Source organism: Strigops habroptila, chromosome 13, assembly GCF_004027225.2.
Source record: "Strigops habroptila isolate Jane chromosome 13, bStrHab1.2.pri, whole genome shotgun sequence".
Lineage (NCBI taxonomy): Eukaryota > Metazoa > Chordata > Aves > Psittaciformes > Psittacidae > Strigops > Strigops habroptila.
Window position 1 is genome coordinate 503567 of NC_044289.2, and position 27915 is coordinate 531481.

Sequence of the window (27915 nt, forward strand, 5' to 3'; positions counted from 1 at the left end):
CTACTAATACGATGCACAGATTATGCAACTTACACAACCAGGACCCATTTTAACTCTCTTTTTGCTGGTAATCCCCTTCTTTCCAGGTGTGCTGGATGGAGGAAAGGTGATGGTCCTGTCCATGGAGCCAAGCCAGAGGTTACAGCTGTAAGAGCTAGCCAGAAGCAGTGTTCAGCTTTCACGTGCTCGCTTTTCAAAGGGGAATAGCTAGAATTTGGTTCAAGGTTTGTAGGTCAGGTTTCCATTATACAACTGTACTGATTGCAGCTGCTTGTGGGAGATCCAGACCTCATTGGGTGCTCCTGGTCTAGTTGGCTTCTTTCCCTGGGAATTATTCTTTATGATGAGATGTACAGAGAGAAACAGGATTTCTCTGTTGTAACACTACCTTGAGTGGTAATGGAGGCTTGGAGTGGGATTTGCTTCAGTCTGTGAAATGTGGGAAACATCTTGGAAGTATTTGTCACAAACAGCTGCTTGGAAGGAAGTAATTTTTTTAAGACTGTGTTTTTTACAGACAAAGGTAGGACCAGACACAGTTGAGGAGGGATCTTATAATTGATCACAGACGTAGCAATGAGGATCAGATCTCCTGCATCTCCAAAACAGGTACTTGTGCTCTTGGCACGAGTCGCACTGAGCATGTGGATCTCTGCCTGTGTCTGAAGGACAGGACTGTGTGTGTGCGGAAGGTTATACCTCTGGTTTAGCAAGTGAGAGTGCAACCCTCCTGATTTATTTCATGGGGGATAAAATGGTCTGTGGTATCTCCAGGGACCAGAGTGCTTTGACTCCTGTCCTCACACTGGTCTGCAAGGGCTGTACACCACAGCTAGCCAGCCTCGCTCCTGTTCTTGAGCAACTTGCTCTTGAGAAGGACGTTGAGCAAGATGCTGCGGGCTTCTTCGACTGGAGGGCAGTCAGCAGAAAAATACATGTTCCTTCACCAGAAGCTGCCGAAGTGGTCAGTCACACTGGAGATACTGAATTTCAGGTTTGGTAGCAGGAAAAAGTGCTGGATCTGGCCCGAGCGGTTGCATGGGACTGCACATCATCCCAGGACCAGCTCCTGGTTCCCTGTGCTGTCACTGGGATCCACCTCTGCAACCTGTAATAGTGCTGTCAGCGGAGCAGCATAAGCAGCCACTTTAGCATTAATTAATGAACTTACTAAGTTGCTGGTAGCTACTAAAGCATTTTGTTGTTACTATATGTTTTTAAGTCAAAATATTAGACTGTGGAATTGATGAGAGATGCCGCAAAACTCAGGCCTGGCTTTCCTCTTGCCTTAATGTTCAAAGCATGGGGTTTTTTTAGCTAATTTAATCGTGCAGTGATTTCTCCTCAGTTGCGCAGAAGCAGCCATGGCCCGAGAGCATGAGGAGGCTCTCGCCCTGTTTGCTCCTGTGTAGGATGCAGTGAGTACAGGGTAATCTGCCATTCAAGCCCAGGAGATGGATGTCACCTCTCGTGCATTGTGACACCTAAAAGGTGGCCCGTGCTGCTTGGGCTCTTGCAATGTTAAATATGTAATGGAAAAACTTTCTGATGTGAGGGAGCTCTCTTAGAAGCAAACAGGGTGGAATAAAATGGTTCATTAACAAAACTGGTTTTAATACAGAAGTAAGCAGAGTTTTCACCACTGTGGAGAGGAGAATGGTCCTGCCATTGCTAGTGGCAAAACTTAATAGGGAATTTTAATGACTGTTAATTACTTAGAAAACTGCAGTTTTCTTGGGAAATGCAATATACTTTGGCAAACCGAAGCTGTTCTGCTCTGTTGCAGAAAGGAAGACTGTAACTCCTCTGAGCTAACTGTTGACGAAGAGGATATGGGAGGTATTTGACTTGCAGTGGAGAGTTGGACAGGGTCTTTCATCCCAGGATAGGAGACATATTGAAAGGAAAGAAGTGGGTTATATTGTTCTCTGCTCCCTGCTGTTGTCTGCAATGCCTTGTTCCCAGCATCCAGGAGTTAATGTCTTCAATGTCCACAGGTACTTCTGATAAATGGGATGCTTTAAACCTGCATAAGAGCTGTAGGATTTTTTTGCTGTGGTGCTTTAACCCATGTATTGTGTCAGTATCAATGAGCTCAGCGTGAAAATACAAAAGAAGAAATAATAAAAAATCAAATCCCTCTCTGTGCTGAGGTGGAAGTGCTCATCTCAAACAGAATGAACCATTCAAGGCCAGGTTGGATGGGGCTTTGAGCAACTAGATGTCCCTGCCCGTGGCAGGGGGTTGGAGCTGGACTTAAAGTCCCTTCCAACCCAAACCCTCTTGTGATCGGTAACCTCGTCTGAGGCACTAAGGCAAAGCAGTTTCTGGAGGAGAATTTCAGGTCTTTTCTTCTTTACATTAAGTGAAAGACTCCTCAGCTGACCCCAAATGCTGTTGTGGGTAAATGTTTGGGGGTCCTGATCTGACATCCCTGGTGTGAGCTGTGCCTGTGGCAAAACTCAGGGTCTTCCCATCAGGGAGCATCCTTCTTCCTTTGCCATGGCGTACGTAGAATTATAGGATGATGAGGATTGGAAAGAACCTTAAGATCATTATGACTCCTCGGTGCTTTGTGTGTGGGAGCTGGTTTTCTTTCTCTACCCAGCTCTGATCTGAAGGGTTTTGCCCAATTCAAGTCGTATTCTGCAAATGAAAGGTTTAAGCTGACTGAGATGGCTTTTGAAAGTGAAGGAGCCACTCATTAAAAAGGAATTTGCTCCCGACCCTGTGCACAGGTTCTTTCTTCCTACACTTTGATGCAGTAAAGCTCAGCAGAGCAGAGCTGGCAGCACAAGCTGTGTCATTTTGAGTTTGTACAAGGCTGGTGCTTTGGTGTCTGTGGGTATGGCAGGGATGGGGAAAGGCAACAAGTTGGACTTTTTTTTTTTCCTTCTGAAAAGTCTAAATGACCTGTCAAGCTTTGAAGCTGCTTCCCCGTGGGCTGACCTCCCAGCAACCCATTTAGTGCATCATCCAGCCTGGGAGCACTCAGAATCTCCTACCTGAGGTGGTGGGAAGCAGAAGTCATGTAGAACTTGTGACAGAAGAAGTTTGAGTGATTTTTCACGTTTGTGGGATGAAGCAGGTAAGATAACTATTAAACAAGGTCTGTATGCAGAGCACTTGACAGTCAGGGTGTTGACCAACCCAGGTCATATCACTGCGTGCCCAGTTGTTTTGACCTAATTTAAAGGACTGATATGCACTCCCTGAGGACTCATGGAAGGGGATTTCAAACCTTCTTCAATGAAATTAAGAAATATTACAGAAATTAACTTTTTGTCCACTTTTTTTTCTTTTAACTTGGATGCTCAAGATAACGGGTGTTAAACTTGCATTGCACAACTAGCAACCTGCAGCAAGCTTGTGCCGTGGTCTTTACTGAGCAGACCACCCTCAACTGGATCAGGCCCAGGGCCCTTAAGGTGGATGGTCTCCAGCTTCAGCCTCTGGCCTGGGGGATGAATGTCCTCCGTGCACAGGAGCTGTCACACAGATTTCTCATGTACCTTCTGTCTGGCCTGTCTCAGATATTGTGAGTATTATTGTAACTGTGAAAACCCTGCATTTCTGCCAAGCTCAGGTGCTAACTTCTGATTCAATTCTTAAATGTACAAACTGGCTTCCATGCAGTGCTGGATACCTTTGAGGATGATGTTCACGAATAAATTCTCTTGACTTCTCTGACAAGGGTTTGTTGGTTGCCAAGAGCTAGGAGAGAGCTTTGAAGGTCCCTTCCAACCCAAACCCTTCTATTCTATTCTATGATTTTAAAGATCTTTTCCAACCTAGTTGATACTGTGATTCTAACAGAGAAAAGGGGTCTCTGAAGTGGGGCTGAGGAGCAGCAAAGGGGTGAGTCCAGTCTGCTGGTGAGCTCCTGGGCTGCGGTCAGCAGGCTGTCACTGTGGGAATCGCTTGGTATTAATTCATGGCAGCTTGAAAAGCAGATGTGTGTTTCCCCACTCCACCACCAGCACCTCTTCCGTTACTCTAAATAGAAAGTTTCCTGGTTTATAATTGAGACTCTTAAAAACATTCATGTGGTTCAGGTCAACATACAGCTGCTCAGCTGAGGCCATAGGGTGCCTGAAATACGAGCTGGGGCAGAGGCTGTTGGCTCTGGAACCTAATAACACTTTCAAATGACAATATGAACTATTCCCTGCTGCACAGAGCATATTAGAGTATCTTCTTGCAAAGACTGGCCAACTGGCTTTGCGTGGAGCGTGGGGGTTATTGCAGTGCTGCTCCTCAGATCATCTGTTATGTTGTTGTGCTAATGTGACTGGGGAAGCTCTTCATGCACTCAGACAGCTGCACAAGTTTACCTCCTGACACCATTTCTCTCTTTAATCCGAACACTTCTGAAGCTGTAATTTCTATTAAAGACTATTTTTTTGTTTCTCCTGCATTTCCTTTTTGGTAACTTTTTTGGATTTATTTTCTAATAAGCTTAGTACAGATATCACAGGTGAAGACTGCTGCATGTCTCAGAGAATCGATTTTGGTCTACTACATCAAAAATAGTCTCTGAACAGGTATGTGAGTAGGATCCTCTGTGCTACTCGGATAAAAGGCTTTGATGTTGTGTTGTCTGGGTGGATTTGCAGCTGTTGTCATGACTTCCAAGAAGAGCTTTTTTGTAGGAAGCAAGCTGAAAGTAGCCAGAGCAGTGGGAGAACAGGAGGTCCTGGTTGAGCCTTTACTGACTCTGTAGGTGCCCTTCATCTAACTCTGCCTGAAACACAAAGAGAAGCAGGATGTATTGCTTGCCTACTTGCACCCACCATTTCAGGTGCAAACTCGTGAGGTGGGGATGTAGGTTGCTACCAAGCTGCTGCTGGAGGATGTGGCTGTCCCTTACCCCTCTCTTTCTATTGGTGTTCCCTGCTCAGGCTGCTGGCTTGTGTGGCTCTGCCTGCAGTGGGACACTTCCCTCTGCACCTGGTCAGTGCTTTCCTGCTGAGCACCACTGCACCCTAAAAGCCAGTATGGCTCTGCTCGTTGCTACAGCTTCCGAGTCATCCTTGGGAAACTTGGCCTTGGTCTCCTTGATCCATACCTCCATAAGTCTGACTTAATTATTACTTTTTAAGTACTCTAAATTTGCACCATTCACGTACCTGTTCTAAAGAGAGAAGAGGCTCTTTGGCAGCCCAGGTGTCCCTGCCACAATGATGTTGGGAATCTGCTTTCCTGGCTTCCTGCCCACAGGAATCCTGCTGAAGGCAGCTGAGCTCAAAGGTTGTGTCATCCCTTTTAAAGCCCATCATCTGTTTAAAAACCATACTGACATGATTTATTTATTCTTCCAATAACAGATGAGGAATGGGAAACCCAGAAAATCATCTCTGACTTCATTTTTCCCTTATGTGTTTGGTATCTCCTGCATGGACTAGTTTTACTGTTAGTCTGAGCAGGAGGAAAGGATGGTGATGCTTTTGAACATGATGCTTAGAAAGGCTTGTCAGATGGCATCATCCTCTAATTTTTATTTTCCCTATTGAAATGAATTTGGCTTTGTATCTGCTGCGTCCTTTGAGCATTGCTGGTTGCAGATGGGTAACTTGCACACTGTTACTTATCTGAGCAATCGCAGGTGGATAGCAGCCACTGAAGAAAGAGCTTGAAGTCCTGTTAGATGCAGGACAAAGAAATGTGGGATGCAGTAGGATTGGACACCTGGCTGTGGCCCATTCATCCAAGACACTGCTATAAGTAGTTGTCCCTTTATAGCATTCTTGTGCTGTGGATAGGGGTCAAAACATAAAGCAAAAATTGTTTGAAACAGACACAAAGAGATGAAGAAAGAATTGGACCCTGTGGGTTAACTAAACATAGGAGTTGTTGACAGTTCTCACTTGCTGGAATACAATGTGTCTGAACTGAGCCCCAGGCTCTGTGGGAAGAGCCTCCCGACTCCCTGGGGCTCAGGAGACGAATGCTGCTGTAGGCAAAAAGCATCTCTTTCCAAACTTCCCAGGTTTTGTAGGCATATAAACTAGGCGGGAAGTGTGTTAACAGGCTTTGAACCTTCCAGAGCGAGCTTGGTGATCAATGCTGAGGGGCTGTCTCAGTTGCTGGCTCAGCAGGCAAACTGGGCTGTATTTATTTTGAGGTGTACTAAATGTTTGAACTCCCCGAGTGTGGGGTTCTGTTTGCAGAGGGGGGTTTTGTCTTTCAAAAAGCTTTAGGAAGCTGCAGAGTTTAACGATGGGCCAGGATGGGCTCTCAGTTGTACGTTGCAGTGACTGGAGGATTAAAGCTGAGTAACTTCATTGTGTTACTCCTCAGGGTTTAGATATGCTTTTAAATATGAGTATCCCAGTATGCTGAGTTAGGAAGCTGGATGCTTTGCTGGCAGAGTGCTCATAGCTTCAGTGCTGTTTTCCTGGCAATGTTTCTCCTGTGTAACAAATATCCCTGCAAAACCGTAGCAGTAAAAATACAGCTTTGAAGTAGCTGAGTCCATCTGCAGGACCGTGCCTGGCTGGCTGGGATCAGCCTTTCACACCTCTGCCAACACCGATGGGGCACAGACACCACCAGTGTCTCACTGTAAGTAATGCTGGGAAGAGTTGGAACCACTACGCTGGGATTTTGACTAAAGCTACGTTTGGGTGGAAGCGACTTCCAGCAATGTGTAAAATCACACTTCTTAATCCAAGTGACACGTCATATTACTGAGTATATAACAGGTATAAACATACAAGAATTATTCTACTGCCACAGAGCCTCAGTGTAATCGTAGCTTTTAAAGGTGGTCTGAAACTGGGAGGTGAACAAGAAGAGTTTAAGTATTTTCAGGAAGTGATCAGCAAGTGAAAGGGTCAAAATAAACCCGGATTTGTAAAAACGAAGGGCCTGTGTGTGTGTAAACTTCGAGCACCCAAGGCAGCCTGCTTACCAGCACGGACAGTTTGCCACTATGCAGTTCTGGGGTGAATCAGGACCTCCTATCAGAAAGGTGTGTGTTTGCTGGGGTTTTTTCCCTCCGTGGTATCTGTATCAGTTTTAGTTGGCTTTTTCTCCTATGAGATACTAATACTTGAGGTAGGCAAATGCTGGGTATAGATGGGAGCGTAACAGTATCCAGAATTTTACGGTGTAGCTTATTGACTTAGGAGGCACTGCACTACCAAAGGCGTTTTTTTCTCCACAGAAAAGTCTTCATCTGGTTTAGGAACTTTTCTGGAAAAGCTGTTTCCAGTGTAAACTAAGTGGGAAGTAACATCAATGAAAAGCGATGGTGCTGTCACCTCTTGTCAGGTGAGAGCTGGTTACCCCGCACTGAATTTTCCTTAGGGCCTGAGCAGTGCTGGGTTTTTTCTTCCCCCTGATTTATAGGTTTTGTGGAGGACAAGTGAGGCTTGGACATGCCTGGGAGGAGAGAGAGCTCCTGAGACGGGGGCTGCTTGTGTTCAGGGAGGAAAATCTGTCTGAGGCTGCCCCAGGACACGTGATGGAGGATGACTTGAAACCTGGGCTGTATTATCACAGCTGCTGTGGGGGCTTTTTCCATTTAACACAGCACAGATGTGAATTATAAAATATAAATTGAAGACTAATGTGCGCCATTGTGGCATGTGAGAGGTTCAATTATAGGCAGAGCAAGCAGAATAATGGAAAATACATTTGAGTGATTGTTCAGTTAATATAATTTGCTATGAATTATTCACAACAATTTGTTCACCGAGCTCTTATTGTAATCATTTTCATTCCTTCATTTGCTATGCATTTGAAACTGCTTCCCACCACTTGTGCTTGACATGCAATGAAGTATATCCACGCATCCAGCCCCTTCTGCCCACCTGCCCCTCGCCTACATGCAAAGGACAGATTTTGAGCTTGGTATTTTAGTCACTGAGCTCTCTTTAAGAAGTTAATGGTAAGTGTTAAAGGGGAGGCTGCTGTCTGCTGAAGCCTCTGATGTGACCCATAAAAGCCTGTTCTGTTGGGCTTGGAGTGACCTGAGCTTGCAGAAGACCTGTTTCTATGATTATGTTCATGGCGTGTGTGGAATTTCCTTTCACAAGTGCCCTGCTGAGGCTTGACCTGACAGAAGGTGACAAGTTGGTTGTGGCCTCGTGAGCTGAAGCGCGCGCTTCCTGCACGGCATTGTTTGTGCTGGAGAGGTGTTGGGCTGCAGTGAGGCACATGGCACTGACAGGCTTGAGGAGAAGCGCTTTGCTTGCTCAGTCCCTGTCCCTTATGTTGTTTCGTACTGTAAGCAGTGGAGACGGTTGGTGGGTCTAGCTCCCAGCGCTGCAAAGCGTCACAGTTGTGACCTTCCGTTCTGATTCTTAAGGCACTGGGAAGCCCACAAATGTGCATTTCATAGAGTCATAGAATGGTTTGGGTTGGAAGGGACCTAAAAGCTCTCCAGGGTGTAGTAGAGGGGGAGAATCTCCTCCCTTGACCTGCTGGTCATGTTCTCTATCCTGCCTGTGTTTGTGCTTGGGATTACCCTGACCCAGGGGCAGGAACTTGCACTTGGCCTTGTTGAACTCCATGAGGTTTGCACTGGCCCAACAGAGAGGGGCTGTTCCTGGTTAGTGGCCATGGGGAAGATGTCCATGTCCTCTTTCCATGTCCCTCTGTAGGTCTGCTCACAGGGAGCAGGGGGTGATGAAGCTGTATTTGCCACCCCATGCCCTGCTGCTGGGAGTGGTGGGTGTGAAGTGGGGTTGCATCCTGCTGTGAGCTTGTTGGGATGCTGGGTAAATCACCTCACTTGTAAAAGGGGGCATATGTGATAGGAAATCCCAGTTCTTGGAGGCTTCTGCCTAGCTGTTGGGATTTGTTGCAGGAGCATGAGGAATACTGAAGGCAACATCCCCCTGACTTTAGACAAAGGAGCCAGGACTAGTTGCTGGCTAGCGCTGTGTTCCGCAGGTACAAGCTTCAGCTCAGGACTGGTTGGAAAGGAGTTTGGTCTCTTCTTCAAGCCATGTCTGCCTGGATTCATTGATACCACAACCCTTGCTGAGCTTTATTACCTGGCTTTTCTGTGCTGTTTTCTGGTGTCTTGTGGTTGTCAGTCTTTGGTGCGTTGGGAGATACTGGGAAATGTTTTGAAGGCTGCAGTGAGTGGGTCCCACAGGCAGATGGGAGCAAAGCGGGGGTGCACTGCCAACATGAGGGCTGCTGCAGGGGTTAGTGGAGAATTCAAAGCTGCTTTAGGGTAAGATAAATGATAGGATCATGGAATGGTTTGAATTGGAAGGGACCTTAAAGCTCATCCAGCTCCAACCCCCTGCCACGGGCAGGGACACCTTCCACTAGAGCAGGTTGCTCCAAGCCCCTGTGTCCAACCTGGCCTTGAACACTGCCAGGGATGGGGCAGCCACAGCTTCTCTGGGCACCCTGTGCCAGCGCCTCAGCACCCTCACAGGGAAGAACTTCTGCCTAAGATCTAACCCAAATCTCCCCTGTTTCAGTTTGAACCCATCACCCCTTGTCCTATCACTACAGTCCCTGATGAAGAGTCCCTCTCCAGCACCCTTGTAGCCCCCTTCAGACACTGAAAGCTGCTCTGAGGTCTCCACGCAGCTTCTCTTCCCCAATTTTCTTAGGCTTCAAAAGTCTTTCTTTGAATCTTAACCCTTCAGGGACTCCTACAAGCTCTGTCAAGCCATGATCACAGAGCCTTCAACACAAACCCCCATACTCCATAACAAGCTGAGATTTTTGCTACTGCTTCTTCCCATGGAGGGACAGCACTTGTAAGGTTAATCTAACAGCATCTACTTGTCCAAAGCTCCATAATCAGGCAAAACATGATTATGGAGCTGCAAATCATTAGTACACAATGGCTTTTAAATGACTGAGATTGAATTTAAATCCTGGTGGCAGAGGATCCGAAGTAAATAAGAGACAACCAGACCCACTGGTGACTGACTCTCCTATTAACCAGCTTGGATGAGGAAAGCAGGAGCTTGGGGCTGGCCGGAAACAGTAGAAGCACAGTCATTAAATCGGACCAGCGCTGCTGTTCCTGTGTGGCAAGCAGTGCCGCGGTGAGAGCTGGGTGCAGGCGTGCTTCCGGCCCCGGCCTCAGGAACACCTCAGACAGTTTGGGCTCGCTGCGGGGGATGAGTTCTGTTCTCTGTTGTTTTCTGCTGTTTTGTGTCAGTTTCATTGAGCAAGTGTCAAAGCTTTGACACTATCTCCACCAAACGTGGATTCCAGTGGAACAGCCTGTGATGTGCTTGGTTTGTGCTGTGTGGCACTGTGCTTGGTTTGTGATGTGTGGCACTGTGCTTGGTTTGTGCTGTGTGGCACTGTGCTTGGTTTGTGCTGTGAGGCACCGTGCTTGGTTTGTGATGTGTGGGAGTGTGCTTTTGTTTCCCTCCTGTGGGCTTTGCTGCTGTTTTGATAATGCCAGACCAGTGGCTTCCAAACCAAATTCCAAAGAATTTTGCTTTGCTTTCGGTTTGCGTTACTCGTGAGTGCTTTTTCCAGCTCTTTTAAACAAAGCTTCATAAATCAGCATTGATGGTGTTGTGGAGATGTTTTCCATGCACCACTTCGGATGCCAGAGGTGCTCTGTGCCCAGGGACAGCCCTGCCAATGGGTTTCCCTGTGGATGTGCTGGGGAAAAAGCTCACTCTAACAGCGTGTCTACAGCAGCAGAAAGCAGAGGCTGCAGGAGGCTTTGGGAGTCACCAGCCCTGCAGCTGTTTCGATTGCCAGCTCTGAAGATGGTTATTGCCCTTCCAGCTTTGCCGGTGTTCCTTATTTTGCGGCTCTGGTTTCACTTACTGGTTGCATCCTTGGCATCAAATGAGATGGGACTTGGATATCTGTTGCTACCATGGCCCAGGGAGATGATTATCAACTTCTGGCTTGTGTCATAATCTCTGGCTGGTTCATAATCAACGCCACTGCGCTGTCAGTGACATTTGAGGTGGGAAAAGCATTAGATAGATAGTGAAATATCTGGGGGAAAAGCAGGGAATGAGGAATTAAACAACAGAAGATGGGTATAGATCATAAAGATCTGCCAGCAGTGTTGAAGAGTTCCTGGTGATGCTATTAATTTATGTCCTGTGCCAGGCTTGTTGCTATTACCCCATGCAAGATCTGTGCCTCAGAGCAAACCTTATTTCTCACCTCGGGTGAGTTCTCACATGTTTCAGAAATTTACATTTCTATGGAACAAATCTTATCTTTTCCCCTCAAAGCAGCAATTTAAAAATAAAGCCTCTGGGAAGCTTTCTTCAAATACCCAACAGCTTACGTGCAGTGTCCAAAGCAACCCTGGTGTATCTGAGGTGTGGCAGGTTCCTGAACTTCCCAGACTGATAACTTCCTGAGGGAAGACCTCAGCCTTCCCTCTGTAAGAGTTCTCTTATGGTTTTAATTCAGAGCCCCAAATCACCGATTGCCCCGAACTCTGCCGGGCTGCATGTGCAGAGGTTGTGCTCAGGTGTCGCAAGCACAAGATCAAAATGTAGACTGTTCCAGCACAACCCTGGCTGTGGCAGCAGCCTGTGCAGAGGGCAGCTTGGGGAAACTTGTATGCTGATGCTCTCTGCTGGATAAAACCGAGAAGGCTTTTTTCTGACCGGCACTGTGTTGGGCTCTTGGCTGCGAGGTCTCCTCCAGCTCTGCCCACATTGGAACACCCTGATGGTTATGGGTCACCTTTGTCTTGAACTGGCCAAGGCTAGCTGAGAGAGATGTTGTTAGGATTAGTGATCTGACTCTCCCTTCCTCCTGTTTCCTTCCCTTGCAGTGTGTTACTTGCTGAAGAGCAACATCAGCCCAGACCTGTGCAATGAAGATGGATTAACTGCGCTGCATCAGGTGAGGAGGAGGAGGACGCAGGTCCCTGCTGCTCGTGCTTTGTGCCTTCCCACTGCCCTCTGAGCAGATCTGTTAGGGTAAAAGGAGAGAGCTCTTGTGTTTCATTGTTTTGCTCAGTTAAAGCAGTGAAGCTTCACTGTGTTGTGCTGGCGATGCCGTTTCTTGGGGAGCAAAGTGAGATCAGACCCTTCTCTTGCTGTATCCCAGGCTTTGTTCGGTGGTAATAAATGCTCAGGAAGCGGGGCTGGATTTCAGGCATGAACAACATTTCTCCCACCCTTTAATCTTTGCAGGGCCAGGTTATAAACTCTTAAAGCAGATTAACTCACATTTAGAGACTTTGGCAACTGATGAGTTTTGAAACTGGTTTGAATAAACGATGCCCAGGGTGCTTGGAGAGCTGGCTGATGACCTCTGTAGGCTCAGGGACTCCCCAAAGCTTGTGATATCAGCAGTAAAACACCGACTTGCTGTAGTGGTGTGTGAGTCTGTGTCCTTCCTCAGAGCCTCTGCACTGATCCCATAAGGGTTGCTCTAGTGTTCCTAAGGCCCCATCCCCACCCCTCCTCATGTGTCCTCATTCTCAGTGCCTGCAGAAGGCCCATGGGACTTGCTGTGCCTGGAGCAGCCCCCTCCGCTCCCATTGGAAACAGGTACACGGTTGTCACACTCTGAGAGCGGGACAGGGACTCATGGGTTTCTTGCCATTTGCCCCTGCTGTAAATGCTACCATTAACTCAGGGTTTTTTGACTCAAGTCACTTGCTCTCTTCAAAGCTGGATGGATGTTTGCTTAAAAATGCAAACTGGCTTCTGGAAGAATAAAAGGTCCCCACCACCAGCACCACCTCTCCAAAGAGATGTTTTTCTGCACATGGAGAAATGCTGGCAGCCTCATCACTTTCCCCACTAGGTAGTGAAGCCATGGAGACTCCCACCTTGCCCACTGAAGGTTCAGTTATTGTAAAGGTGCATTTGGGAGCTGAGGTGGGAATTTTGCATCCACAAGAATTAATTGAATCACTGAAGAGAGGGGAGCTCCTAAGTGAACGGTATTGCCCATTAGGAGTTGCTTCCAATGAAGGATGCAGTTATACTCCTGTGATAACTTGGCTGTGTGACAGGCATGATTTTAACCTCACTTCCATATCCAAATAATAAACAGAAATAGAAAGGCATAAAGGGTCCTTGGCACTCAGCTACTAAAATGCTTGTTGTGGGTTGTAATTCAGCCCCATGACAAGCCCACCCTGCAGTGCTGAGCTGTGAGTCTCCTGTGGGGGTCTGCAGTAATGCGTAGGCCATAAACAGGCTTCTTGCGGAAGAATTAATCTTAGTTTAGTGTCTTTATCGTACTCATGTTCGTGTCAAGAAGTGAGCACAAGAAGGATCAGAGAGCAAATTCCGTCTTCCCTGAAGGAGAGTGGTTGAGCTCCTCCTTGCAGGCTGCCCCTGGGACTGTGGTGTAGATGCATCAAGGATGCTGATTTTTCTCAGGAAATGAAAGTTGCCCTGTGAAGTATCTCATAATCTGGGAATCCAACTTACATCTCTTCAGGTAACCATGGTAGGTAGTGTGAGCTGCTGAGAAGATTTTTACTCATCACATGCCGGTGTGTGGGATTTTCCCTAAGAAAAGGGAATGTCAGCTTGTCAGCTCATCCCTTGGTATGTGGTTATACTGGTTATGGTGAATTTCTGCTATGTTTGCTCTTGAATATGGAAGACCGAGCGAAACAGAAGCTGTGTGCACATTTGCTATTATTCCTTACTGGTTCTGTCCCCAGGCCAGAAAGCCCCGTAAAACACCAGTGACCTTCAGTCTGCCCAGCATAGGTGTTCTGCATGGTTCCTTTCTCACCAGCTTGTGCTCAATTTGGTGTTTAACTTGGAGATGCTTGTTGCCAAACGCTGCAGGTTTCCATGTCTAGGTACCCTGGTATGAGTGAGCAGGTGGGAGCCCTCATCTTCCCAAGGTTTAAAAAACCCAATCTGTCTGCACCTCTTCCTCACCAGTGCTGCATAGACAACTATGAAGAGATAGTCAAGCTTCTCCTCAGCCACGGGGCCAACGTCAATGCAAAGGACAACGAGCTGTGGACTCCATTGCATGCAGCAGCTACGTGCGGTCATATCAACCTGGTGAAGATCCTCATCCAGCAGTAGGTGGCTTTTCTGTGTCCCTTTCTACAGATCTGATTCTACCCACAGCTTCTGTAGATGGAAACCGAGACTGCTTAGATTGCCAGATTGTAGCGGTGGTGATTATTCCCTGCTTTCAAGCTATTCATTGGACTCCTTCCTGCATGGGGGAGAACAGGGTGGAGGAGGAAGAGCAGAAAGGTTGAGGACACACAGTAAAACCCTAAGTGACTTGACTCTGTTTCATAAAGCTTCTGGAGACTGGGCCAAAATTTGCCACAATTTGCCTGTATTCTGCTGTGTCTGTGTGCTTGTTGAACCATGCTGGATAGGTAGAAATAGGAGCAGGCAGCAGGATGCACCTGCAAGCTCTTAAACACGACTTCAGGTCTTCCAGCTGTAGTCAGAGAGACACTGATGTAGGAGAGCAGCATGTTTGTGTAGCTCAAAATCTTGAGTGAACTTTCTGACCTGTCTTACTGGCTCTTAATTAGTAACCTGTTAGCTTCTTGCAATGCTTTTGTTTCCCAGGGTGTGACATGAGGTGTTTGCACTGGACCTTCCGCTTGACTTGACCAAGGCTCTAAAGCCGCAAGCCTCTTCTAGACTTGTCAGTAAGGAGGAAGAAACCAATGTGCTTTGAACTGTACCATGTGCAGCATTTAATGGGCACCTGCTGTGAATCCTGTCTGGAGCAGATAGTCCTGGCTCTGTATGGAGCCCTCTCCTCCATTTCCTGGAGCGATGGTGTAGAGAGCAGAGTGTGCTTTGGGAGTGTTAACACGCTGCCTTGCACAGCAGTGCCTGCTGCTCCTCCCTTGATGCTGTCATCAGGGAGGCTGGCGTTGACAATTTGCCCCTTCTTTGGCCTTATAATGATGGAAGTGGAGCAGAGGATGCCAACAATCATGCCTTGGAGGATGTTCTCACTTGGGTTAGGCAATTTTTGGATGGGGGCATAAAAGCGGAGGAAATAAATGTGGAACAACATAGTGCATTCCTGAGCCTTGAATGGAGATAAGGGAGCATCACAGGGAGGTCTAGGTGAGGAACTAGAGCTTATGGACTTAGTTATTGTAGGCTGCCCTGTAGTGAGTAGTTGCCATCAAATTCAGACTCTGGTAGCCTAATGTGATGATCCCAAGCTCAGAAACAGTCTTCCCCCGGCCTTTTGATGAATGGGGGGGATTTAAATTGTTTTGCTACAATCAAAGTTGTCCTTTACAGGAGATCTCGCATATCAGATGACTGGCTAAACATTGCCATTGGAGGTAGTGTTACTGGTGATGGGACCTGGAACTCTTGGAGACCATCGGAGGAAGTAGCCCACAAAAGATGTCCAGTTCCTTGCTTTTGTATTTCTGATTAAACTAATGCTGGCACTTTGCAAATGTGAATTTCAATGTAATTTGCTCTGCTCCGGCAGAGGGGTGTGGAAATAAAGAAACAGGAATCTAAACACAAGTGAATACTGTCCACTGCCCTTCCAAGGCTGGTAACTGTCAAGGTAGATCAGAATTCAGCTGTGACTAGTTAACAGCTAGCTAAAACGGCACAGTTCAGAAGGTGCTGGAAATTTTCTACTATGTGGGAATATGGAGACAGTGATGACTTTAACTGGCAATTTTACTTGCAAATAGTGACGTCCTGGAGGTCACCAGAGCACTCAGAGAAGTGCTTTTGGACAATCAGAAAGAAAAGTTCACCTGTTGACAGGACTTTTTTTCTTTTTTTTTAATACTATTTTTTGTCAGTGTGCCCTTGGCTGGATGGAAGGGTCCTGGCACCCATCAGCCCATGTCATAGAATCGTAGAATCCCAGACTGGTTTGGGTTGAAGGGACCTTAAAGCTCATCCAGTTCCAACCCCCTGCCACGGGCAGGGACACCTTCCACTAGAGCAGGTTGCTCCAAGCCCCTGTGTCCAACCTGGCCTTGAACACTGCCAGGGATAGGGCAGCCACAGCTTCTCTGGGCACCCTGTGCCAGCGCCTCAGCACCCTCACAAGGAAGAACTTCTGCCTCAGAGCTCATCTCAATCTCCCCTCGGGCAGGTTAAAGCCATTCCCCTTGTCCTGTCCCTACAGGCCCTTGTCCAAAGCCCCTCTCCAGGTTTCCTGGAGCCCCTTTAGGCACTGGAGCTGCTCTAAGGTCTCCCCTTCAGGAGCCTTCTCTTCTCCAGGCTGCCCCAGCCCAGCTCTCTCAGCCTGGCTCCAGAGCAGAGCTGCTCCAGCCCTCGCAGCAGCTCCGGGGCCTCCTCTGGCCTCGCTCCAGCAGCTCCACGTCCCTCTTCTGTTGTTGCCCCAGAGCTGGCTCAGGACTGCAGGGGGGGTCTCGCTAAAGTGGATCTTTCCCAACTTTTCTCGTCCTTGTGAACTTTCATTGCAGGACTGCATGATGCCGGATAACAAGCACCTGGTAGTTTCTTGATACTGTTATCCATGAACTCAATAAATAAATCACTTCTATCACTGAGAAGCTGCCAATCTGTCCAGTGCCAGGGTCACGAGAGGACAGGAATGGCTCAGTTGCTCGTGTGCCCAACAGCCCATGAAGGAGGTTGTAGCATGCTGCCTTTCATTCACTTCTGGACTTTGTCTTCCCCATTCATAGCTCCATGGCTTTACTTCAAACCTTTCTTATCTCATGTGTATCTTGGTGACATTTGGGCAACGATTAAACCCCAGTTAGTTTTTCGTAAGCATTTATCCTGGTGTTTGACACTGTCTGCTCTAGGATGTCTGAAGTCCTTTCTTGTGTAACTCAGTCTTGTCCTTGCAGTGGAGCAGACTTGTTGGCAGTGAATGCTGATGGCAATATGCCGTATGACCTCTGTGAAGATGAGCCAACTCTGGATGTCATTGAGACTTGCATGGCCTACCAAGGTAAGGAGGCTGAGTTCATGTAAAACACAAAAATGGGTCAGTGTAGTACTAAAAATTACCTTGTTTCTCAGCTCGTGATTTGCCCCTGGAGAAAAGCAGGGAGCTGCTGCCTGGCATAATTTCTTAAGCCTGACTCTGTCTAGTTTCTCTAATTCCTAAATAATGATGAGGGTGAAGGACAGCGGACAGTCCCCTCAGCTACACAGCCTCTGAAAAGGATATGAGGTCCAGGAATCGTAAGTCTGATTCTACTCAAGCAGTGCAGAGACAGACCTTTCCAACTCTCTCTAATTGAAATTTTAACAGGGATTACACAGGAAAGAATCAATGAGATGCGGGCTGCTCCGGAGCAGGTCATGATCTGTGACATTCATGACATACTTGCGACGGGACAGGATCTGAACAGGACTGATGCCCAAGGTGCCACGCTGGTGAGTGAAACTCTGGTGGCCTCAGTTTTGCCTTCCTTCAGCCTGGAGGTTACGAAACCTGCCCTGTGGCAGGAGTTACACAAAATGAACATGCGCAGGTCACTGAGAGAAGTGAGGAAGCTGTTTGGATCTTGTTCCGTGCTTTAGTTTATTGTCACGTAGCTCTGTCCATGAGTACAGCTGGCATAACTTAGTGCCTAACCCTGCACTTTCTGAAGCAAATCCGTTGTTTATGTGAGCTCTGTCAGTTGTCCAGCAGCTCAGGTCCTGCAGCAAGGGTCCTATCTGACAGTGGCTGTTAGCAGCAGCTTCCAAAGAAAGATGCAAGAAGTCCCACAGTGGGGAGTTGCAGACTGCAGCAGTTGTACTTAACCCATGGGGAGATGGGACTGAAAGACATGCCAGTAACCTCTTGCTTCTCACAAGTCACGTAGTCTGATCTGACTCCTGTGGAGCAGGCGTGAGTCCTCAGGTCTTCATGAGAGCAGGATCTGGTGTTGGGCAGTCTGAAGACTTCCCACCTCTTCTTCTGCTTTGCACAACATCTGGCTCATACATAGTCGATCGACTATGACGTTTATTCACATAGGATGGCACCTGCCCCTGGGCAGCGGAGAGCAACCAGACAAAAGTACAGCACAAAGCAAGCTGGCATCTGATTTGACTGGATGCTGTCATCCAGGGATCAAGAATGCTGAACAATCCCAGTCCTATTCCCTCCTTTTTCAGCTGAAAGTGTCTCTTAAATCCTTGCTTATAGAAGGCCTACCCCAGGGAGAGTTCAGTAACGCTGTCATACATGTTGGGACTTTCATGCCTTTCATACCTTGGTCATTTGATGCTTGGGTGCAGACATAACTGATATACAGTGACCACATGTGAACATCTGCTTGATGGCCAGACCATGGCAGTGCATTCAGGTTTCTTAATCTAAATTGTCACCTATAGCATATACCAGAAGTGTAAGGGGAGGGCAGGCTCGCTGCAAGATAAACTTGGATGACTGAAGCTTTTATTACAGCTTATTTTTTAACATGTTTTCCCCCTCAACAAGGGTTATATACATAATTTTAAGCAGACCTCTTGGCTTCCCTTTTTATACCACCCTCAAGTGATTCCTTGTTAATTCACGTGGCCTCTAGAGGGTATGACCCAGTGCTATAAAATTTATGTAGCAATTAGTTGAATTGCCCGAAAGCATCACAGTTTATTTCCATGTGGGGGTTCAGCTTTGTGTGGTGGAATCCACATGGGAATTCTTGAGAAGAAGCTTTCATTCTCCTCTTCAGCACAGTTGAAACAGGATGAGCACAGAGTAGGGCCTAGGTTAGTATTTTGCTCAGACATGCAACAGCAGACCACAGTTATGAAAACCATCAGAGACATGAAGTGGTGTGGGGGACTAAAGGAGTCTATTATTGATGTCTCCAAAGTGGTGGTTGTAGTTGGAAGCCAGTATCTGAAAAATCATATTCCATTAACTAGAAGTAGCCAAGGATTAAAATGGTTTTGGTTTTGAAATGGTGAAAATAATTATAGCATGAGTGGAAGCACAATTGCACAAAGGGAATCCTGACCAAAGCAGGCTGAAAATGGGATCAAAAATTATACCCATGGCACTTCAACAGGGAAGAGGAGACATTCTTCTGTCATGAGAAGTGCAGGTTGCAGTGGATGATGTTCCCCATTGCAGGCTTGCATTTTAATGGTGCTGTTTCCCTACAAATTGGGCAGCACTTAAAAGCCCATGTTTAAAATGGAAAAGCATTATTTTCTAACCTGTATATGTAAGTTGTTTTAAGAAGTGTGAAGCAGTTTCCTCTCCAGACAGAGTTACATGCAGGTAATACTGAGTTTTAGTAACAGGAACAACCTGCTTTTGACCTGATGGCATCTGCCAAATGTGGAATGTGCTGCCTGTCCAGATCTAGACATTATCCAAGAAATTCCACTGAAACTTGGTGTATAAAACCATTCGTGGTCCTTGCAGGTGGTTCATGCTCTGTTCCTTATCTCCTAGCTGCATATAGCTGCAGCCAATGGTTATCTGCATGCAGCTGAAGTCCTCCTTGACCAGGGGGCAAGCCTGGATATTAAAGACTGGGACGGCTGGGAACCTCTTCATGCTGCTGCTTTCTGGGGACAGGTAATGATTTTGTGGCAAATGCCATGTATGAGGGTGACATTTCTTTTTGCCTGGGCAAACTATAAAGTACTCTGCACATAGAAGAAATCTGTACTAGAGCCGGACTCTCTGGACAGCATCAGATGAGGTCCTTGGGGTTCCAAAAAGAACCTGCTGCTGAGAAAGTTCAGGGGAAGTATGTCCATGCAATTGAGTGGTAGGAGCAATGTTTAACATCACACATGTACCAGAATAATGTGAGGCGAGTTGAGCATGCAGGCCATTGCTTTTTATCTTACTCCAACTTTTCAGCTTTGAAGAAAAAAGCGATTGCTTAAAATGCCTCTATCAGCTTGGCTTTCTTTCCCTTCCTGTAGATGCAGATGGCCGAGTTGCTTGTGTCCCACGGGGCTAGTTTGAGTGCCAGGACATCTTTGGATGAGATGCCAATAGGTGAGTTTATTAAGCTTAAAAAAAAAAAGAGACAAAAAAAACCACCTTCTCCCCCTGAGTGTGCTGAGTCTTCACATGGTGCTTTCAGAAGCATTAATGTCATTTTCCAGGTGTCTTTAGAATCAAAATTGCTGTTACTTTAACTGGGACCAAAGTTTTGAAGCACCTACTCTGTTCCTTCTGAAAATGCTTCTTTGTGCTCATAAACCCAAAAGAGAATGCATTTTTCAAGCACTAAGTTTTTTTCCTGTGTGTTTCCACTCATGTTATCCCTCTGTACCTGTGCTGGGGAGTATCCCTGCTCTTCCATTGCAGTCTTTGATCTGAGCAGCCCTAAGAGTGCAGCCCTAAGACTTGGGTGTCTTTGCCTTGGTGCGGTGAAGTGTGGTAAGCTCTGCAGGGTTGGAGAGGAAAGGGAAAGCACACACAAGTGTTGGAACAGATTGGAAGTACAAATGCTAGCATCTGGCCATGTGCATTGTAACCTTGTGCCATTTTTGCTTTTTGAGCATTGATTGAAAAATCTGTGCATCGCATTTGGAAGGTTGGAAGTTCTTGTCTTCTGTCCTGCTCTGGTTTAGGGGTTTTTTTTTTGGTGTTTTAGAGGCTGAAGTAAAAAATGCTGTATTCAGGGGAGCTGCACTCTGGTAATTACAGAAATTTCCTTTACTCCCATCCTGAAGCATTGGTGCAATGGTGAACTCTCATGTTTCATGGGTAAAGGCACAACATCCTGTAAGAATGGGACAAAACCCAGCTGAATAGCTGGATCATTGCAAAGCTGAGCCCGTCACAGTCAGCAGCTCTTGTTTTCTGCTCCTCTTCAGGTGTCCAAACCATTCTGCCTCACCTTGTCTGTTTAGAGATTAATGTGCTTAAGCATATTCTGCTTATATTTCCCTTCTCTTTCTTCTAGCATTTGTAGTTGTATATACTAGGAAGGCAGACTGTGTAATGGTACCACATTTGAACTGTCTGATTAACAGCTTGGTTTGTGTGTGCCATAGATCTATGTGAAGAGGAGGAATTCAAAGTATTACTTCTGGAGCTGAAACACAAACATGATGTGATCATGAAGTCTCAGATGAGGCACAAATCCTCCCTGAGTCGAAGGACGTCCAGCACTGGCAGCCGGGGGTGAGTGTGGTGTTCCCCACAGGGTACCAGCTTGGCCACCCATATGTGGTTGCAGAACACCCTGGGGTCGGTGAGAACAACTTGTCTGTCCTTCCTGAATGAACTCTGAAAGGCAGAAGCTGACTTCGGTTGCTGAAAGCAGAGCTCCTTTGAAGGGTGGCTCTTTCACTAGAAAGAGGTGTTGTTTCTTGGGGGGAAAAAGGCTTTGCACTGCTACGGTTTAAGAACTGCTCCAAGCAGAGGAGCAAGTGGTGAGAATTTATCCTGTTAAACCACTGATACTGGTGCAGGAGAATCAGTGCTTCATGTGGATTAACTTGAGCTACTCAATAATATGTCTTATGGCCAAGATACTGTGCTCAGATACAGGTTTTTATAAGATGTTTACTAGGCACCAAAGCAGTCCTGCAGACCACAAGCTCTCTAAAGAGCCCATGGCCTGTTTCCCTCTACATTTCCTCCACTGGTTGCAGAGTAGATCCATTGGGTGAGCTGTCTGAGATCTAACACAGATTTGCAGTTACTACTTTAAAACTCCTTAAAATTCCTCCCACCTTTAATATCCACACCAGTGGCTTTGCTTTGCGTCTGTGCCAAGAAGCTAATTTCACATTCCGTTCCAGTGGGAGAGGCTGTGAAGCATGAGGAGGAGGTGTGAAGAGCTATGGGGTAAGAGGAACTGTCATGTCCTGCTCACGGCTTCGATGCCCTTTTCCCCTGTCCCACAGGAAGGTGGTGAGGAGGGCCAGCCTTTCGGACCGAACAAACCTTTACAGGAAGGAATGTGAGAAAGAGGCCATTGTCTGGCAGCAGCTGGGTGCAACAGAAGAAGGAACAAACTCGGGTCTCGTTGGAGAAATTGGGGAGACTCGGTGTGACCAGGAGAATACAGACCCTGTAAGGAATCTCTTCTCTATTCTGGGAGTCACCAAGGAGGGCTGGGAGCACAGGTTCAGTAGCAGTGGGTGCCCTGGGATTGAAGGCGGCTGAAAAATTTGTAAACCTCATCCATCGGATGTAATCAAAAGACCCAATTCTCATGTGGTATCAACTGTCATGTCCCATTAAAAGCGGAGAGACGGTGTTAGATTTACAGCTGCCTGGTTTTGAGATAAGGTCCTAGTGAACTTGGAAGTTCAGAAGAAATACCATGTGCATTTCTCTTTATAGGTAACAAACTGGTAATCACAAAAGAATTGTAACCTTGCTTTGCAGTTATTTGTTTAATTCGGTTATTGTCATGTTAATTAATATGCTTATTTAACTGTAGTTGGGTTTTTTTCAAAGTGAGTCCTTCTGAGTTAATGTCCCATGTTCCTGGTGGGGAAGCAGCTCCTGGTTGGGGCTCACAGTATTACAGGGTCCCGTTAAGTGGGTGAATTCAACATCTGTGCTGCAGTACCAGTCTAGTGGAAAAGCTGAGTGTGAGCAGGCTTAGGCAGTTGTCACAGGGATGAGCTGTGCTATGGGGGACGGGAGAAGATGCTCTTCTTTCATGTCTTCTTGTTACAGAATTCACTGCTGGAGAACTCTTCCCTCCTTCCGGAGTTAGCAAACAAAAGCACGCAGTGTGACTCTGAAATCCCCCTCCAGAATGGACTCATGGCATCCGCCAGCACTTACCAGTACACCTTTTCCAATGGGGACATTTGGAGTCTGCACGCTGACCCTGAGAGCAACCCAGGCCACATGTTGCCCTACGGCAACCCTGGGCTCCCTGACACGGAGCAGTTCTGGGGTGCCTACAAGGAGCACAACCATCAAACGCTCTCTGAACTGAAGCGGCAGCGGGCTGCAGCCAAACTCCTCAACCACCCTTTCCTCAGCACCCACTTTGGCAGTGGCATGGGAGGTGTTGCCGAGAATGTGGGTGAGGCCAAGTCGCACCTAATCGAATCCAGGACTTCTCCCTACAGCTCCAATGGGACCTCAGTGTATTACACAGTGTCCAGTGGTGACCCACCCCTCTTGAAATTCAAAGCTCCCATGGAGGAAATGGAAGAGAAGGTGCATGGGTGCTGCAGGATTTCCTAGACTCATCTGTTTCTCACCCTAGAGGAAACAAGACGTGGGTAGGCTGGTTGGATCTATCGCAGAGGCCAGGTTGTTTGCATTCCAAAGGGAGAATGTGGTTATGGACATCCTGACTGTGGCAGCCTCGTTCATCTTGAATTGTACTTTATCCTGCCAGTTACTTTCATTGCAGATGAATGAGTAATGCAGGTGGTGCAAGGCTCTTAGGAGAGGAAGGGATGCACATTGATGTGATGTAAAAAGAGTTGCCCTAGTCTTCCTCCCTGGGGAAGAAGGTATGGTGCACTGCCTCCCTGTCCTTGGGAAGTCATGAGATGCCTTGGCACAAAGAAAGGATCTGAATTAAAATCTTTGCATTGGAGCCTCTTGCTGTAAATCACCAAGGAAGGTGACAGATCAGACCTGAATGTTCACTCCTGGGTGATGCATATATCCTGGAGGGGAGATCAACCCCAGCATGGGTTTGCAAGAATGGACAGAGCTGTGTTCCGTACAGCTGGATCCAGCACTTACAGCCTGAGCAATGAGCAAGCATTGTTGCTGCACTCGCTTTAGGAAGTTTGCAAGGTGCTATCTCCTTGCAGTGACAGCTCACCAACAAAAACTGTGCACTGGCTGGGTCCCATTCTGCTCATGTACAGTCGTCACTGCAGACTGCCATCAGGTTTGAAGCAGAACTCTTCCTGAACAGGCTTCACTCTACAGGCTTTAAAACTGATGTTGCAATAAGGGGCCCTGGCAATAGAATTTTACTGCAATAAAATACTGACAAAGGTCTATATTGGGATAAGTAATTTAAACTTATTTGTACTATTTAGACTTAATTTGTTTAAAACTGAAAAGACTTTTGATGATCTCACATTCCTATTGATTCTGTTTGTTTACTCTCTACTCAGCACACATATTAGGGGCAGTATGCTTTGTGTTCTGGTTTCTTCTGGGTTTCCAGAACCACAGGGGTTGGCAGGGATGAGGAGGAAAGCCTTGTGACGCTAATCCAGAAGCACCGTGAAAGCATTTCTGATCTCCCTAGGGTTACAACACTTGCGTTAACCTGCAGTCTTTGGCTGATAAAATAACTGTTAAAGCATTGCTTTCGTAGTTGAACACTGCAGCAGGGCAGGAGGTTTCTTTCTTTTGGTCTGTTTTCCAGCTCCCATTCTGAAGTCATCAGTAGTGGTTAATAGCTGTCAGAAGAGGACTTAAATGCTCTGCATAAGGGAGTTGTCTAGCACCATGCAGTACTTAGCAAAGCTTCTGCTGTAGAGCAGTTGGCCCACCAACACTGGTGGTTTAGTTTAGTTCATGTGAGCTGTGACAGGCTGCAAGAGAGACACCAGCATGGTATGACCTGCGGCGTTGGCACTTGCTCTTCTGCAAGTTAAGTCTTTACATACCTGGGGAGATGAGAGGAGAGTGCCCTGGGGGGCACAGCTCTGAGGAACTGGCCACAGTTGAGTCTCAACAAGTTGTATCTAGAGAAGTAACTCAAATCTTCAACCCTTTTTCTGCACAGAGGGGCTGTTGCACACATAACTATTTGCCTGCATGAATATATATCTTCTTGAGCAGTTTAAATTTCAAACTCTGAAAACAGATGCCTGTTTGGGTCTCTGTAAGCCATCAGTGGATTAAATCCAGCTCACATAGTTGTACTTCAGCCAGGCAACTGCAAATGCAGCTTCCACCCATCTTCCCTCAAGCTGGCAGCTATTAGACATCAATACTACACTTCACATGTGGGAATCCTCACAGCCTTGCCTTTTTTCTAGACTATACAAAGATGGCTTAAGCTGCCAGTGACTGTCAAGGGCTACCCTCTGCTCCCCAGCAAACCTAGCCCATCGCTGGGGCTGGATATAAGGTGATACAGGGCTCTGGGCTCCTCATTCTCAGCTCCTTGAGGCCGCAGAGGTGCAGGAAACTCTTTTGGACCTGTGAGTTTATCACCAGGCTGACCATTTACTCTTTGAACTCTAAGTCGCTCCAGCTGTGATCTTGAGCAAACCAACAATTAATTTACTATCAGGCGAAAGATATTACAGGTTCTAGATTACAAAACATCCCCCTAATTGGACTTTGTACTGTAATTGTAAAATTGGCTGTAATACAGCTCTTTTGGCTTTGTCACTGTGAGCTAACAGGCTCACCAAAGTCTAGTGGCATCTGATCAAATGTCATCAATTCTTATTCAGATGAGAGAGTCAGTAATGGATAAATCTTTCAGGGTATGTTTCACAGCCATGCCAACTACTTATTTACCACTGGCTTTGGGTTGAAGTTGCATCAGAGTGGGACCTGGAAGGCAGCTGAAGGGTGACCTAGTACGGATTCATGCTTGTGTGTTGGTGACATTTGGGATATAACAGCCACTGCCTGTGGGGCACTGGCAGATACGCTCAGGGAAGGAGCTGGCAGTCTGTGCCACGTGCAGAGTTGTTGGTTGTAGGTATGGGATGAGCAATTCTGTAAAGTGGGTATTTAACCTGCTTTTGGTGAACTATTTTGTAGAGACAAACAGGCTTTTGGGGGAATAACAAACACATAGATACTCTTATATGTGCATTGTAGGAGCCTACCTCTGGGAATAGGGCTTTTTATTATAAAATTTAGCAGTGTTACAACAATAGTGTTTTTTAAATATCTGTGTGTTTTAAAGGCTGACCCAGTGGAAAGCTCTGAGGTACATAGCTCAAGGCACTTGGCTATTTCATTCAATCTTAACATTGCTAAAAAGCTGTAGAAACTAGAAATCATGTTGTGACTGGTATATCTACCACATAGAATCATAGAATCAACTAGGTTGAAAAAGACCTTTAAGACATCAAGTCCAACCATTACCCCAGGAATGCCAAGACCGCTTGGCTTATTAGAGGAAGATTGGGAGGAAGGGAGGGGAGAGTTATGCTATACTCTGTTTTTAGGCTCAATAAACATCTAAGTTGTACTTAGATTCAAGATCAGATCAGAGTCCCACTTCTGTTAGCAGTAAGCCAAAGGCTGTAGTTGTTCATACACAAAGATTAGAGAATGTGAGTGTATTGCTGGGTCAATTGTAGGCAGAGCTGCATTATGAGAATAACCCTTCTTGCAAAATCATGTATGCTGGAGTCACACTGTTTCTAGCAGGCTCACTGGTTGATGACAGCAGCTTTATTTCCATGTTGAAAGACTTTGTTTAGATGGAAAATAAAAGGTGTCTCTCAAAATAGTTTTTCTACTTTATTGAGTTCAACCAATCCCAAAATGTTAAATAAGGGCTGAAGTACCATGGTTGGGGTCTGTTTGTCGTCAGACCTGGCTCTGTATTTCACGTACCAAGTGATGTGATTTTAGCCCACTTGGTCTCATTTCCGTGGTGCTCCAGAATCATCAAACCCTCCCAATTTTGGGAAGGACTGGCTCTAGATGATGCGATTCTGTACTATCTTGAAGATAGTGGTTGAAGAACCACGTGGATGAGGAACGCCTGGTAGGGAAGGAGAAGAGCATTGCAGGGCAATAGCAATAATGAATAAGTGCTGCAATACTCAGTGGAGGTGGCGAGTTCTCTAGCTTATTGGGTGGGGTCTTGGTTCATGGTGTTGAAAGCAGTTGCAAGCTCCCAAATGGCATTACAACTTCTGTTCTGTGTCCTTTTGCTTTAATGTCGGAGCTCTGTTTACCCAAATTTTCTCTGCTGAAATTACATCAGCAATACCATGAAGTAGGAATACCTTAATCGAGAAGGCAATAGCACTGGTCTCCAGTGAGCCATAGATGAACTGGTGTCCATCTGCTGGAAGGGGTTCTCCCTACGTCGGGATATTTCTGTGCCTTATCATACTTGCTAAAGGTGACTTGGTGACTGGAAGTTGCCAAGGTTTGGTTTGGTTTGTGGTGACTGTAGAGGAGACTGTTTTGCAGGTAACAGTTCAGAGCATACCAGATTTTGAAGTTTTTATTTGCTTTTTCAGTTTCTTTCATGATCACCTCCTCTCTCTTCCTCAATACACAGAAATGAAATGCACAGGGTCTTCATTCTAATTCAACAAATCACATTGACCTACTTTGTTATAGCAGTTCTCTGCAGGCAGAATCCAGAATGCGCTTGTAGCAGCAGTCTCCCCTCTTACTACAGAACACAGCTAAGATGTACATTGTTTGTTTTGGTTTGCCTGTGGCTGTACCACAGAACTTGTGGTCCCTACTTGTTCTTAGCTTTATTCTGCTCTTCTCATGTTAGCCAAACTGGTAATGGACTTCCCAGTTCCTCCCCCTCAGCTCGAGTATCGCTGCGTTCTTCAGGCAGCACTTGCAGCACAGTTATGACCTGGAATATTTTGCTGTATTTCAACTGCGGAAGCAGTTTCAGTGGTTGGAGACTTCGCTCAAGACACCTGTTCCCAACCCTACACCAATGCAATTATCTCCACCCGCAGCCGGGACACATATACGGGTTTTTAACTGGTGCAGATGCAGCCTCAGCACTGTCAGCTCTGCGGCACTGTCAGCTCTGCGCCTTCAGCCTTGAGACTGCAGCGTGCGAACAGGCTGTGGGAGAGTCGGTGGCCCTGGTGCTGCTGCATGTCCGGGGTAGCCACAGATGACAGCAAGCCCTCTGCAATAACGCGTGATTCCAGCGATCTGCAGTAAATGATGTACAAATAAAACTTGATGACATGTATTTTATGTGAAAAAAAAAAATACGTAAGAAGTGTACATGGTATTAGCAGCTTTGTGTATAAACTGGCATTTTGGCAATCAGAGTCTAATATATTTAAAACTTTTTTTAAAAAAGGATATTTGATATTGTATGGAATTGACGCTACTCTAAGTATGAAGATGGTTTCTTAACATGTTGAAGCAATGCATAAAATCTTACACTGTATGTAAAACTCATGCCAAAAGGGT

General features: G+C 46.5%; 1 protein-coding gene across 1 annotated transcript in view; it reads left to right on the forward strand.

The window, feature by feature from the left end:
* Nucleotides 1-26233, forward strand: part of PPP1R16B (protein phosphatase 1 regulatory subunit 16B) — a 63804-nt gene extending 37571 nt beyond the window's left edge. The window contains exons 3-11 of the mRNA XM_030503365.1: nt 11747-11817; nt 13833-13978; nt 16739-16842; nt 17149-17273; nt 19294-19419; nt 19776-19851; nt 20859-20988; nt 21717-21885; nt 22501-26233. Coding sequence (XP_030359225.1) covers nt 11747-11817; nt 13833-13978; nt 16739-16842; nt 17149-17273; nt 19294-19419; nt 19776-19851; nt 20859-20988; nt 21717-21885; nt 22501-23022 — 1469 coding nt within the window. The 3' untranslated portion in view covers nt 23023-26233. The remainder of the gene's footprint in view (nt 1-11746; nt 11818-13832; nt 13979-16738; nt 16843-17148; nt 17274-19293; nt 19420-19775; nt 19852-20858; nt 20989-21716; nt 21886-22500) is intronic.
* Nucleotides 26234-27915: the final 1682 nt, after the last annotated feature.